The 14,830-nt window shown below is 40.0% G+C and overlaps 1 protein-coding gene across 2 annotated transcripts in view; it reads right to left on the bottom strand.

Annotated features, from left to right (window-relative positions):
- Positions 1–14,830, bottom strand: part of SPAG9 (sperm associated antigen 9) — a 58,303-nt gene that overhangs the window by 38,206 nt on the left and 5,267 nt on the right. For both annotated transcript variants that reach the window (XM_058852481.1, XM_058852482.1), the window contains exons 2-3: positions 13,415–13,535; positions 2,575–2,645 (exon numbers count right to left, since the gene is read on the bottom strand). In XM_058852481.1, coding sequence (XP_058708464.1) covers positions 2,575–2,645; positions 13,415–13,535 — 192 coding nt within the window. The remainder of the gene's footprint in view (positions 1–2,574; positions 2,646–13,414; positions 13,536–14,830) is intronic.

Here is a 14,830-nt window from a genome sequence, read left to right as displayed (position 1 = left end):
AAGCAGCTCCTCCCTTTGAGAATGCGCACCCAACTGTCTGTATATAGATCTTTCTCTGTCCCACATAATCTAGATTTATTGAGATAACAGATATTTCTAGAATCTCCTTGATATCAAAGTCCTAAACATACTTCCATGTAAGCACCATTTTTCTTTTCAGTGTTTGTGGTGAGTTTCTCACGTAAGTAAAAGCACCATTCCCACTGGAGAGCTTGATGCATTTTTATCCACACACAAGACAGTGTTGCTGACATAAGTATGTAAAGATGTTAAATCCAGGTTTTATAGATCAAGCTGTTAATGTTCAGCATAAGGCTTTAGAAAAACTATTTGCTTGAGCTGATATCCAAAGCCTAATCTCACAGACAATGTGAGAGCTGCCCATGCTTAGGTATAATTGTGAAGAGACACCTCCATTAGCCTTCTCTTCCTGTCTCCTGCCCAGGGACTTGTTGGGGATGTGTTTATCCTAATGAACCTGACAAAGTCCATTCCCAATGCCGGAGCCAGGCTCACTGTTCTGTCACGTTGTATCAGTGCAGAACACTGAGAAACTTCCATGACCCAATTATGCTTCATTAAACTAAGCCCATATTCCGTGTGTCAGGGAAAGATATCGAACCACCTCAGCCTGGTGTTCCCCATAGAAGAAAAATAATAACTTCCTTAAAGAGAGAAAAAAGAGGTTTATTTTGGAAACCTGTGCAGAGAGAAGCCACAGGTATCAGTCAGTTTTCCAGCAGATCTCAAGTATTGCTTTGCCTCAGTTTCTCAACTAAGTAATAAACATAAAAGCCTTAGTCAAGCCTTTAGAAAGCCACTGCCACAGTTATGGAGTTATGCCCTTTAGCTCTGCAGAAAATAGAAAGATCCTTTACATCCTACTCAGCAGACAAAACCACCCTGAATGGTTTGCCCTGAAAGAGGTACCAGCTGCAAAGGCAAAAAAGCAGCAAAGGCAAAAAATCCCTCACAGGTACAAAGAGCAGACAGGTCTGCTTTTATCCAGGCACGAAAACAAGCCAGATTCTATAAACAGAACAGTATTTGAGATACAAGAGGCAACTGAGAGAATTCCCTTCTAAGTCAAAGAGCAAAGATTTGAAAACTTTTGTGTTAGACCACTGTCAACTATTCTGCTTTCCAGCACACCTCCCTCGGTTGTATGATTGCTTCCTGCATCTGGTCCTTTATAGTCAGAGAAAGATGAAAACAAGACTTTGCACAGTTAGGTTCCAGAAGTTCCACCTCAGCAACTCCAGCACACTGCTTTGTCACTCATCCCATCTGAGTGTTAGAGTATGATCAGCACAAGATCAAAACCCACTGCAATCGAAGGAAAGACAAGGAACCAGAGCACTGAAGTCTGAACATGTTCAGGCTGTTCCATCCATTCTGTTCTGACCAAACACTTTATCCTCAGGTTCTCATACCCTAATCCATTTAAAATCAAGCCCGTTAGCCCAAGTACAGTCTTAGTTGGAAGGAGGCTTAATGGGATATCCTGCACTCACAGCAGCCAGCCCACCTCCCTCTGCAGAGGGCAGCAGGACAGATACTGATTTAACAGAAGGGTGAGGGTAAAGCCTGTCCCCAGAGCTCTCCCCAGCCAGGGCAGCCCTGCTACCTCTGCATCTGCAGCCACCTCATTGCTGGGCAGGCTGGTGCTGCAAGAGCAATGCAGCCCCTGTCTCTGGCAGGCTGAGCTCCAAGGAGAACTCCCAGCTCACACCACAACACACACATTGTGGAGAGGGATTGATTCAGCTCTCTGCTTTACATCCCTGGTGGAACTCCTCAAGGTGACTCAGTTTCAGCAGGTCTTGGTCCATTGGGACTGAAAATGGGTGACATTCCCTGGGGTGCTGAGCCAGCATCTTTGCTGGGCAGTGAACTCCAGCAAAGGCAGCCACAGACAGGTAGGGAAGGCTGAAAAGTGGGTACTGTGAAGGACATAGATACAGAATCTCAGGTCAGGAGTTGGAAGAGAAAGACATCCAACTCTGAAATATTCATCAGTGAAATAAAGAATAAGGGGGAGTGGGAGATAAAAGAAAACAAATAATGAAGACAGAAGAGGGAAAAATTGCTAGAAATTACAATTGCATAAAATGCAGTCACATTGCATCTTTAACATGACATCTGTAAAAGCAAGCATCTTAGAGCTAAATTAATAAAATAAAAATCTTGCTAAATGCTCTGTTCATTATTTAGTCAATTGAAATAAAAACAATTACGATTTCAGTAAGTACCAAAGATGGATAACTTGTAAAGACATCAGTGAAATGAACTCAGAAGGAAAGAAGTATCCCTTCCTAGTAAAACATGGAAGAAAAAAATTTTAAAATTTCTCAATATCTGACAAAGCTATGAAAATTACAGATGTGCAATCAACATTGAGAAATAGACACTTTGATGTGAATGAGGAGAACTACATCAACAAATGAAGCCTGGTTACAACTTGGTGTACAAACCAAAATATTCAATAACGTTCCCAATTGCTCTCAACACCTGGTTTTCCACAAATCTACATTTTTACAGGTACCCCAAAATCATCTTGGTGTAACAACCTACCTCTGTATGTCTTGAATGAAGTGCATTGTATTCCTTCTTGAGTTCTGCCTCCCGCTCCTCAAGTCTGCTAACTGGAAGAATAAAAAAAAAAATTAAAACTAAATTTAGTGTTCTACTGAGACTGACTTGCCTAGGACTAAGCAAGCAGATCAGAGTATTCCTAGTAGTGAATAGCACAAAGCAGGATAAAAAGTATGTCAGTGTTTGTGTTTTTAAGCTCTTATCACAGAGCTTTCTAAGTACATCAAGCAGCACAATCTTACAATTTGCATTCCCCCTAAAGAGCCCAAGTCCTATTTTCCTCTGCTGATTACTAGGCCAGTGAGAGGGGATTTTTCCTGTTCAAGGCCAGTTCACTGCTCACCCCAATCCAGACTGTTTCACATGGAAACTGCAGGAAGAGTCACTCAATCCCAGATGAAGCCATGGGCTCCAGCTAAGGTCCTATATCAGTTCCCTAAAACACAATTTCCAGAGGTGTTTAACCAGGACAAACACAGACAAGGTATTTGTTAAAACAGGTTCAAGCCCTACGTGAAATTAAGGTTTCTGCTGGCATTCACTCACACTTCACTGAGCATTAAGGCACTAGATTTAAAGAGAGAAATCGTTTGAATACTTCTCTAGGTATTCCAAGAAATTAAAATACATCTACCAGATTTAGGAGAACTTTAGACAGTAAGTTCTTATTAAAGGGAGATGAAACAAACTGAGCAGCTCAGCTCATCTCTGCTATGTTTCAGCTCAGATGAAACTGAGCTGAAACAAACTGTGATATCCCAATGCAATTAATTTGCAGAAAAACTAACAGAATTCAGAACCTTCTACACACAACTTATTGTGTCATTCAAACACAAAACATTTTTGCTGCCTAGATGTGAATTCCATCTTTTTACTCAGTTATTTTTGAATACAATATTGATGTGACGTAAACATGTGTATCAAATTGTGTAACTGAGCTTATTCTACTTGCTCTGTTTAAATATCCCTGGGAAAGTTCAAATGTATAGTTCCATGTTTCCAGAGAGTCATTGCCAGACACACATTAGCTGAAGACAAATGCTAAGATCTCTCTCTACCATTTGCATATTTTGATGTTGCCAACTGGGTCTCCTGAAAATTAATTCTCAATATACCATTGATTTTTGATCTACAGATCTGTATTTTGGCACAGTATTTTATCATAAGTATGTTTTAATGGAAAAAAGTCTGCCCAAGTCAAATGCTGGTACCAAAATACATAACTGTCTATTTTGTATAAACATTCTGAACTCCTGATCTAATCTTGCTCTTAAAAGGACCTCAAGTTCCTTGACACAACCTCTTGCATAACCTATAAATATCTGGCTAAACTATTACATCAAATATTATTTATAACATTGCCAGATAGAATGACTCCATTTCTGCCCTATTATCGAACGGAACAAAAGCTCTTTGGATCAAACAGCAGCAAGGGAGGCACAAGTATCTATAACACAACACAGAGAAAAAGGTACTTTACAGCACAATGCATGCATCTAAAAAATACATATAGGATGGAGAACACTACTGAATGGAAGAGTTCAGCTGATTGTTTTGAGGCACAAGGTGTTTTAAGTCTCCTTGTACACTTGAAGTGCAGTTTTATGGAAGCCTTTGATAAGAGACTACAGAAACAAGAGTCAGAACTTACAATTAACAAAGCTATGATGTGACAGACCATATTTTATCCACTATCTTTGCCTGACATCCTAGTCATGAGTATGAGATGTTAAAAAGCTGCCCATCAGATACTCAGCAGCTCCCAGAGAGCACACCATGCCCAGGTGTGTACCACAACTCCCAGAGGATCTCCCTCATAACCTGTCCACTGTGCTAAACCTCCTTTGGGAAAACAGGAGATCAGACAGTGCAAACTGCACAACTGATGGACCTCATGGCTGCTGAAACCAGCTCCCTCTCCAACAAACAGTGTCCAAGGAGCCTCCCCGCTGCTTCTGGCCTCACCTGGAGCTCCCACACAAACCAGAGTGATGCACCCAACATTGTTCAGTGAGTTTGTGTCTAGACAATGCAGACAACTCCAGGGATGAATTCTGCAAGTGGATACTGGGAAAGTACTCAACAGTACATTTAATGAAGATTAACACCACATCAGGTGTTACCAACACCCTTCTTTGCAGCTGCCCAAAACCAGCCTTCAGGAAATCCACAAAAGCATTTCCCACTGTTATGGATACAACACACGCTTGCACAGGGGTTGAGGTTCCATAAAGAAGCACACCACTTTCTCCATCTGTGAAGAAAGAAATGTTTTACAATGTTTTAAAACTTTAATGGCCCAGTTATAATAAATAATTCCTTGAATCAAGTCATTGAAGACAAATGTACATACCTAGCGATGCTGCATATTCAAGGGGGATATCTCCATTAGATCTGACCACTGTTTTCATTAGGTACAAAGGTTAAAATGATTACAAGCCCAGAAAATGATACAACTCACATTAAGCACTTTCTTCTGGAAGTCATTTCCAGCTGTGCAATACATTACACCCCTAGAGCTGGAAGTTTCAGCCAGAAGAGGATGTACACTAAGCTACAAACCCTCAACAGACACCACATCAACACTCCTCAGAACTGGCTTTTCCAATACCAGCAGGATGAGACACAGCACCAGAAATCTATTCTACCCAAAATATGCCTCCCATCAAGATAAGATCTTGCCAAAACAACCAACAGAATACACTTTCTTTTTCCAGTTAAACACTGTGAAGAGATCAGATATTCCCCAAGGATCAGAGATCACCACTAACTTGAACACAGAGTCAGAAGAATTTTGAAGAAGACCACTAGATTCTCACCTCAAAAACTTTGAGAAACTTAAGTCACTATTAAAGGAACGCTCCCACCAGCAGTAACAGAAAACTAAACAATAGGGCAAAATGCTTTTCACTGGCACCCAGAAACACATTTTAAACTGAATTGTCACCAGTTCCATTTTAATACACCACCATACAAAGGAGTGGAAGTCTGGGCCTGATAACACCCCAGGTGGAATGGGGCTCTGTGCTGGCACTGCCTGCCACATCCTGGGTGTGCCAAGTGCCAACCAGATATAGTTCCTATCAGTTTGACTTAAGTAACAATACAAAAATTCCTCTGATACTTCGGTCTCGGACTTTTTTGCACTAAGATGTCAAATTCTTATGGGTAGATAATAAAATTAGTTTGATTATATATATCCTATAAGGAAAAGTATCCATTGTCTCTGTTGCAATGTGTCTTTACAAAGCCATTACAAACCCTTGTTACATCAAGGAAGATTTTACATTTCAAGATTATATTGTTTAAGATAATACATGTACAAAATAAAACATTCAACAAAAAAGCTGCACTACTCACTCTTAGAAGCTTATGTGGAAAAAAATATAAAGGTCTTCAAGCATCTTAAGTATGAGCATGAAATGCAAATATTCTAGTGCTTTTAGCCTGATGAGAAGGCATCCCTCTGGAACATCACCACAAACTCAAACCCAAGGCCTAGTGTGAACTTCTCCAGCACTGTCAATGTTCTAACACTTTTAATGACCTGAGATACCACTCTTGATCAAAGTTCTCTCACAGAAAACCAATTAAGCCTAAAAATGGGAGATTAAATATAATAGTAAACTAGAGAAACTGGAGTTTCTGTCTCCTGACAGCATTATGAGGAATTAGGCAGCCAAGCTGCCCACCCTGCCTGTTTGAAAGTCAGAGCTTACCTCCCAAGTCTGATGGCTTTTACCAAGTTTGGAACACCCTTCATCTGTATGTTGTCCTCTGCCTCAAACTCCTGATAAGCCTGAGGGGGAGAAAGAGAAACACACCTGCTAGAATGGAAAATCCAACCAGTGTGATGCCTTCAAGAGGAATTTCAAGTTCCTCCTACACAAGCCAGGATGGAGATCCAGCTCTTTAATGAACCTTTCCTGGCACCAGGACTGTCTGAAGACTTTCCTAGGACAGCTTTCATCTGGCTCTATTCCTTAATGCAGGTCCCACACCAAAGTTAAGATGTAGATCCAGAAGGACCTTATGACCTCCTAATTAGTTGCCAAAGACTACACACATCACTCATGGACTGAAAAGAGGACTGAGCTATCAAACAAGTGTTTAACATGGAAGTGGTAAGACCTGTAAATCAAACCAGCACAAAAAACCAATTTGTAAAACAGGCGAAAAATTCAATCCCTTGACAAGACCAACATCTTCAAGTAGCTCTTACATTGTGAACTACAGGTCTAGATCTCAGTTTAATAAGTAGGGCACTTGAAATTATGAAGATAATTTAGTTGTCAAGAATGCTCTGCTGATAGCAAATATCAACACATGCAGCAACAATGGTCTTATCCCTGACATTTCTGGACTGTTCAAGTTCGCACTATGTCTCAGGCACACAAAATCCCTGCAATTTGTTACCAAAAACCTGACACAAAACTTTAAAAAGAAAACCAACAAACTCTTTTAAACATTCTGCTAGAACATTTAATATAAAGACAACCACATGCCAGGACATTGCTCATATATGCTGAAACTCAATCAAGAATATATACAAGAAACTTCTACACAAAATCAAGTGAAAAATCCATCTTCTTGCCCAGTCTCTGCACAAAGAAGTGTTTCACTGAGAAAACCTTTGATTGACTGCTTTGCAAACAGTGCTATGTGCAAATTTTGCTATTGAAGCAAGTCGTTGTCTGAGAAAATACACATAAAGTCAGTGTGGACATAGAAGCTTTAGCAGACTAGATTTGTTTTTAAAGCCAGTGAAAACTCAGGAATGTCATATTCTAAGAGACATTTAAAGTAATTTTCTTCATTACTGCAATATTTTTGAGCCACAGAATCACTATAACAACCAAACTCCATCACATAAACTACAATACTCCCTTAATTTAAAAACACACATGAGCAGTTAATTATACACTAGTGGATTTCAAGCTTTTCTCACCACTTTTCTTCACGTATATTAACAGCTAAGCTTAAAGCAGGGCAATCACTGCTCTAATTTCCTGCTCCATTTTATCTTAGCCTTGAGTCCTGTAGCTTGGCTTGGTGCCTGCTCTGGAGCCAGCTGTACCCCCTGCACCATCTAGTGGGCTGCTGGCTCCCAAACCACACAGACAGCAGGTCTTTGGGAGCAGCTTTGGGCAGCCAGGAAAGGCACTTGGAAATGCAGAGTCAGTAGGAAAGCCTCCCTTTCCAGCACACCCTGATACTCACACTTCTTACAGAAGGATTTTTCAGGTGTAGTGACTGATACCTGAGGCAGGGTAGCCAAGGGCAGGGGGAACCTGCCTGGTAAACAAACCTGAGATAATGATGGACATCATCAGAGATGAGGAACATCCCCACTGAGAACACACTAGCAAACAGCTCCGTTTCACATCTGCTAATCGAGAAATAGAAGAACTCAAGGCATTCTGTTCCCCCCTTGCTGGAAATCAGATCAGTTCTGCTGCTGTCAGTCTGTGAAAAGGAAGTAGGAACAATCCAGACCCCCACTGAACAAACCTGAACTTTTCAACTTCCTTCCAGGATCTACTGAAAAGCTTTCTTGTGTTCCTTGAAACAAACACCAGTTGAGCCATCCCTAGAAGCAGCATTTACTGACAGAGCTGTTTCACACCAGTTTAGTTATTCACATCACAATCTGTGCAGATACACAAATCAAATCTCAAAACGATTTTCTGGGAAGTTTTTGTTTCTGTTAAACTTCACAGCTGAAAGCTCACATCAGAGTCTTCCTGTTAACTACAGATCCACATGAGCTGCATGATATCCCATGTGCAGCGGTGTCTCAGATATTGGATGCCTTCAGATTATCCATGAGTGGCTGTCTGCCTGGGTGTACATTACAGCCATGCTGGTGTCCTGAGAGCTCAGAAGAAAATCAAGTATCAAATAACATCTGCAGGAACATTTGCAACAAAACCCAGTCTTGCATTTTCTCTTGAAGCCAATGGAATCAATAACATTGTTTAGCTTCTGAGAAAAACAAATGTTTTTAGGTCAGCTTCTAAAGTGTTTGTCTCATACCCCAAATAAAACCTCCAGCAAGCAATAGCTGCACAGTGTCACCCAACATGGGAAATATCATCCCAGGAGTTGTGTCACATTTACAGCTCCAAAACCCAAGAGTTGTTTCTTAGGATTATACCTGTTTGGGGTTTGTTTGTTTGTTTTGTTAGGTTTCTTTCACAAATGTAGTTTTCCCCAAATGTAATCTATCTTAGACACAAAGCTCAGGTTTGATAAACTCAAATACGTAGATATATCTGTTGCCTTGTCAAATGCAGTTTGTTATTTTGGTTGTACTTTAGCACTAGGCAGATCCAGAAAAGGAGCCAAATCTTTCAACTCTCAGAGCCCACAACATCCATCAGAAAGCACTTCAGTCTTGCAGACATTGTGTTTTTCAGCGTCTCTAATGAATAAGTTACTCCAAGAATGACTCCTCCAGAAAGCTTATGCCAAAGCTGTTCCATTCCTGTAGTAAGTCAGAATATACTAGTCATATTTTACTCCCAAAAATTTAATGAACTTACAGCCTGTAATGCATAAAGAAAACTGACATTCCCAGAGAGAGAGGCAAGGGAAGAAACTAAAATAAACCTGTGTAGCTCCCTGCCAGAACTCAGTGGAACATCCCGTGAGCTGTGAGAAGATCTTATCCCTTCCTGTAACTGGAGACTGAGCACTAACCCAGCAGTATCATGTGCCTTCACTGAGCACTGCTCAGCAAATGAGCTGTGGATTGCTATTACAAGTTTTTAACAACCCTCTACTTTCCAGGTCCAGGATCAACATGTCAAACATTTTAATGCTGCAAACAAATTACAAGTAGAACCAGGGGGCCTCACAACAGCAAAGACTTGAAATAATGTGGAAGTCAGGTATTTTCAAGTTCTTGTAAGAAATATTTAAGATTATATCAAAGACTGGCTTTGCTCTTAGATACACCACTGCAGAGCAGAAGAATGTTATTTACTGAACATGTGGCATTATCATGTTCACAGGTGCCCTCTGCTGCTGAGAAGGAAAACAATTACATGAATTCTAGATAAATCATAAACCCAAAAATAGACATTTATTGACACTCAGTAAAAGTTTACTATAGTCCCACAGCAAAAACTTCTAAAAACTGCCTGTACCAACATGTTCCTAAACAAATCCCCAGGAACTCTGTGCTATTTACCTTGCTTGACCTTTTACACACCATGGACCCTGAGAGCACAGGCACTTCCTTTCCCCCCTTCTTTGTCCAGGTACTGCTGAGAGCCAAGGGACAGGGGCAACCCAGGGAAAGCTACAACCAAGAGCAATAGTGCATCAAAACAAGATGAAAAGCTGGATCACGAGCCAAGGAGCTTCATCAGCGCTGTACATTCATGTGCTCAAATAGAAGCTGCAAATCCTAACGCCTCTGCTCTCCTTTAAGCAGTTGTAATGTTTAATCAATTATCCCAGGGTGCCACATATTGCACCATGCTTTGGCAGCAAACTTGACTTAGGCAACCATCACAGCCCATCAACGACCAGCACTGAGTGCTACACCACACAGGAGTGGTAACTCCAGTGCATCTGCTCCCACCACTCGGGATTTCATCATCTGCTGGGTTCACAGGCCTCCCAGCAGTGTCTTGCTGTCATCTTTCCCTTTCTCCACCTCCTCCTGAAAAAGAACAGAGTGCTGCAAGGTACTTCACTCATCTGGCAGCAACTGTTTCAATTTCTGATGGGGGCAGGGGAAGAAGTCAGTGAACCACAAGAGCCCAGCGACTGGTGGACACAAAATAACGTCCTGATTTCACTTCTGTAATTTCACTCCGCAGCTTTATTCCAATCTAACTGGTTGAATACACGACTGTAGAAGCAATCCCACAGGGTAAATTTAAGTGCAAAGAAATACTTTTTTTTTCTTTTGATTTAGTATGACAATCACTTAGACTGCACAAACAAGTACTTAAAATTCAGGACATAGCAACCGTATCTTCTTGAGCAATTTTAACTGGCACACAGGTTTAAGCACATACAATCAAGCTGAACTCAACCATGTAACTTAAGAACTACCCCAGCTGACAAGTCTTCACTCAATGTTCAGCACTGACAGTGTTCAAGAGAATGAGTCAAAACTTTCTAACCTTGTGACAAAACTTGTTCTCACAGGCTTTGCTTATTTGAGGAAAAACAAACAGAGCACAGGCAGCCTACAGGGAGTAAGAAGTCTTGTAGGTAAAGTACGAGATGGAACCATGTTTTACCTGTTTTTCATTCTAATCTATTATTCATATCATGAACTGATGTTGTGATCTTACTCTGCACTCCAAAGCCAGGTTTTATTTGCTTACTTGCTCTATGCCAGGCATTTGCAACTCCCATTACCAGTGATAACACTGCCACTGTTTTGAGTATCAACGTGGTAACACAGTTGGCAATACCAGAACCTAATTTAGATGCACAGGCAGTACTATAGGAAGTAGAAGAGAAAAAGAAATATAGCTAAAAGACTTGGAGCTGAATTGAAGTGACACATCGGTGATTGGGATTGTACAACATGCCAGTTGCCTGGTCTATAAAACAAAACAAGGTAATTCAGTAAGGTTAAGCTGCTTTCATGACTATAGACACTTCTATGGTTTTCATACCTTAGAAATTTAGAGCACTAAAAAAACCACTTACATAATATTCATTAGATGTTCAACAAACGTGCTTATGTCCCCTTTGATCTTGCTCTGCGTCAGCAGCATATCAAATCTTCCCAAGTCTTTCACGTTGTCCCAGACGGATTATCAAAGCCAAGCATAAGCAAACTCAGTGTTTAACCCAGCCCTATTGTTTCTCCAAATATACAATTTTGCCATTACAGAAGGTTTTTCTCCAATAAAAAGATTGTTTTCCCCCCAATAAACAGATCTTGGAACTGTCTAAAAGTCATTATTCTATTACTAGAGCTTTATGTAGCTATGATAACTGTTTATAGCAACATTGCTGCTTACAAAAAAAAGTAATTCTAGCAACCCTCAGTGTTTCTACTGGAACAACTGAGTTTCTTGAAAATACTTCCATCATTATCATACACACACACACATATACATATAATGTATAAATAAAACTTTAAAATCATACATAAATTTGAAGGTTTCAAAGCCAAAAGAGAATTTCACCACAACAGATTCACAGAGCAATATAAAATGGTGTTATCAATACATGGTAAATGTAATTCATATTAGAGAAACTCCAGGTATGCTGTCACATACATTGCCAGAAATCCAACTGATTTTTCTTTTTTTTTGTGCAACCACTTTTTTCTTTGGATTGCATCAAAAGAATAAAGCCATGGCCTATATGACAAGATACAATCTTGATCCATAATCTTGTTGTCAGAGAACAAGGTCTCCCATGAACATGCTGTTTGGGCTGTGCATTTAAAGCACAGACCTTCTGGAAACAGTGTCTTTGTTACCAAAACAGACCATTTAACACCTGCTACAGTGCTTTCTTTTCCCCTCTTGTGACACTTTTAAATACAGACACAACCCCAGTAAGCAAGAATCGAAGGGCTTCTGCTACAAGTCTCTTCAATTATCCATTTTAGCCTGACTTCATCTACAAAGAGACAATCCTAGGAAATAATCACCCTGGTCTTTGCTAGGAAAGATTGCTTTAAGTGTTCCCTCCTCCCTGCCTGTACAGAATCTGAGAATATTTGAACAGTGGATATGAAGCCTCAAAGATTTGCCAACACCATTCTGAACTGTCCAAATTTCAGTAAAATTCTGCCCTAGATGCCACCTACATTCATCTGAACACTCTCAGACTAATACTCCTGCCCAGCTATAGACCCCAGGCATGCCACTGAAAATTAAACTCTACAGAAACAGTGTTACAGCTCCAGCTGGACAAGAGTTATAACTTGCTGTGTTAGGGGAAGGAAATGTGGCTGAGCAGAAATAAAGGAAGAAAGAATAGTGAGAAGGGGCTATTTTGACGACTGGCACTGCTTTTAGAAACTGGTCACCTCTCAACCTTGTCACAGTCTCACTTTACATTCCTGCAGGGTCCAGCAATAAAAGCTATATATTAACTGATGAACACACCAGTCTCACATCAACAGAGGGTGGCTTAGAAGCTTGAAGCAGAAAAGTAAAAAAACTGATCAAGTTTCATTCAGTGACTGTGTGGCTGGATAAGAAGCAGCCCAGCAGAATGTCTAAATTACAATATATGTAAATTCAAGTGTTTCAAGACAACTGATCACTCTGATCTTTTTCCAAAGCTTCCAGAAGTTGTTTTTTTTTAAATTACACAGAACATCTCTAAAAAGGGAAGTGTTCTCTCCATACTTTTTTTTCTATAAAAACTGTCTCATAGAAATAAATAATTCAGCAAAAATAATATAAAAATTAATGAGAATCACCATCAATGCTCTTCTCACCCCAGCTGTGCTTCTAAACCTGAAGACTACCTTTATTTTAGCACAGACAACTGTTTAAGAGAAAGAAGAGAGCTTATTTTATCATCACAAGGAAGTAATCTAAGCATCTCCTGGAAAAGTTGCTAAATTTGAAAAAAGCCCTGTCTAAAAGGCAAACAATACAAGCAGGATACCAGAAGAATCGGATTACAAGTCATAAGCTTGTATTTGATTTGTTTGCCTTAATTCTAAAGAAAACAGACTTGCACAAGAGTTAAACTCAGTTACCTGTCTAAGTACAGGAATCAGAGGGCACAGATATTTAGCATATGTATTATCACTTTACAGAACAAAAATTAAAATGCACTAATATCACTTACAGGGAGTGCACCGTGTTTTACTTACTTTGATCAGCATAGTTTTTTGCTTTTAGTTCAAGTTGTCGAGTTTGTGACTCTAATGCTTCCACTCTGGTCTGCAAGTCCTTTTTCTCTTGTTCTTGAGAATCTTCAAACTCAATGAATTTCTAAACAACAAGAAAATAGTTAAGTTAGACTAAACAACTAATTACATGTTTTACAGCAGATAGGAAGCAACAAAGCAGCCCTTCACAGTCAGGAAGGTGCAAGGTGGTTTTCAAAACAACTGAATAGATCCATATTTAAACACAAAGATGTATTTTAGTCCAGGTCCATCAGTCAAGCACCCAGCCTAGGTTACACCGTGTAATAACTTTCATCTAAGTGCCAGCTACTCCAGAGAACCTGCTTGGGATTAACATAAATATGAATTATTTCATTATTGTCTAGCTTAATGTACAACTGCCAACAGTGCATGTGAACACAGGGAGTCTTGGTATCCTTAGTTTGACTGATCATCAGTGAAGTTTTCACCCATAAGCCACAACGGTGCAACAGGGACACACCAGCAGTAGTGCCAGCCAAAATTATTTGATATCTTTTCCATTCCCACCCAATTCTGCTATAAATTCTAATAGTTTTCATCAAGTCCTTAACAACCATCTACAATATGTCAACTGCACAGAAAACTCTGTGCTGATCACCATCACCTTGTTTCTTTGGTTTACCAACTTTGTGACCCCACCCCTTATTCTGGATTTCACTGATGAATGCATCAGTGTTTACATTCCCTGACATAAAAATTACCAACACACCATTGTATCAGCTTTAAAAGCATATTTTTTTTATTATTTATCTTACCCAAAAAATCAAGAAATTCAGTGTGTATTGCTGGCACAGGGAATACTTCTAAAAGTCAGAGATGTTCTAGGTCATACAGTACGCTATGCTCTGCATTGCAAGGAGAAGACAAGGCCACCAACAAAAGTCATGCAGAAGGTTCATAGAAAAGGGAAGAAAGGCAGACCAGAAACCCCTGCAGGAAAAAATCCCAAACACCCACGACAGTTAAAGAGGCAAAGGCATCTGAGGACCACACGGAAGAAAAGAGACAGTGAAGGCAGCAACTCCAAAACAGTAATCTGATTTGAATATTTTTTCCTATGTACTGTTAGGAAAATTTAGTGGGAAAAATATTTCAAACTGTCACACATCAACTGTTAATGAACTATTGGTACATTTTAGCCATTGTGCTGTAGAGCTTTAACAAAAGCAGAAATTCATAACCTTATGAAAAGGGCTTCAGTTGAACAGGGTCATCAGAAGTTCTGCCTAAAACGTACTTCAGATGTAGAAATGCATCAAAACCTATGAAGTGAAACAAGAGCTCCTTTCAGACAAGCTCTGCACAGCTATCACAGGACCAGGAATGGTGTTCATATGACTGTGCTTAAAGCTAAAC

This window comes from Poecile atricapillus, chromosome 17 (genome assembly GCF_030490865.1).
Source record: "Poecile atricapillus isolate bPoeAtr1 chromosome 17, bPoeAtr1.hap1, whole genome shotgun sequence".
Lineage (NCBI taxonomy): Eukaryota > Metazoa > Chordata > Aves > Passeriformes > Paridae > Poecile > Poecile atricapillus.
Note: the sequence above shows the minus strand (reverse complement) of the source record. Positions and strands in the feature narration are given on the sequence as shown.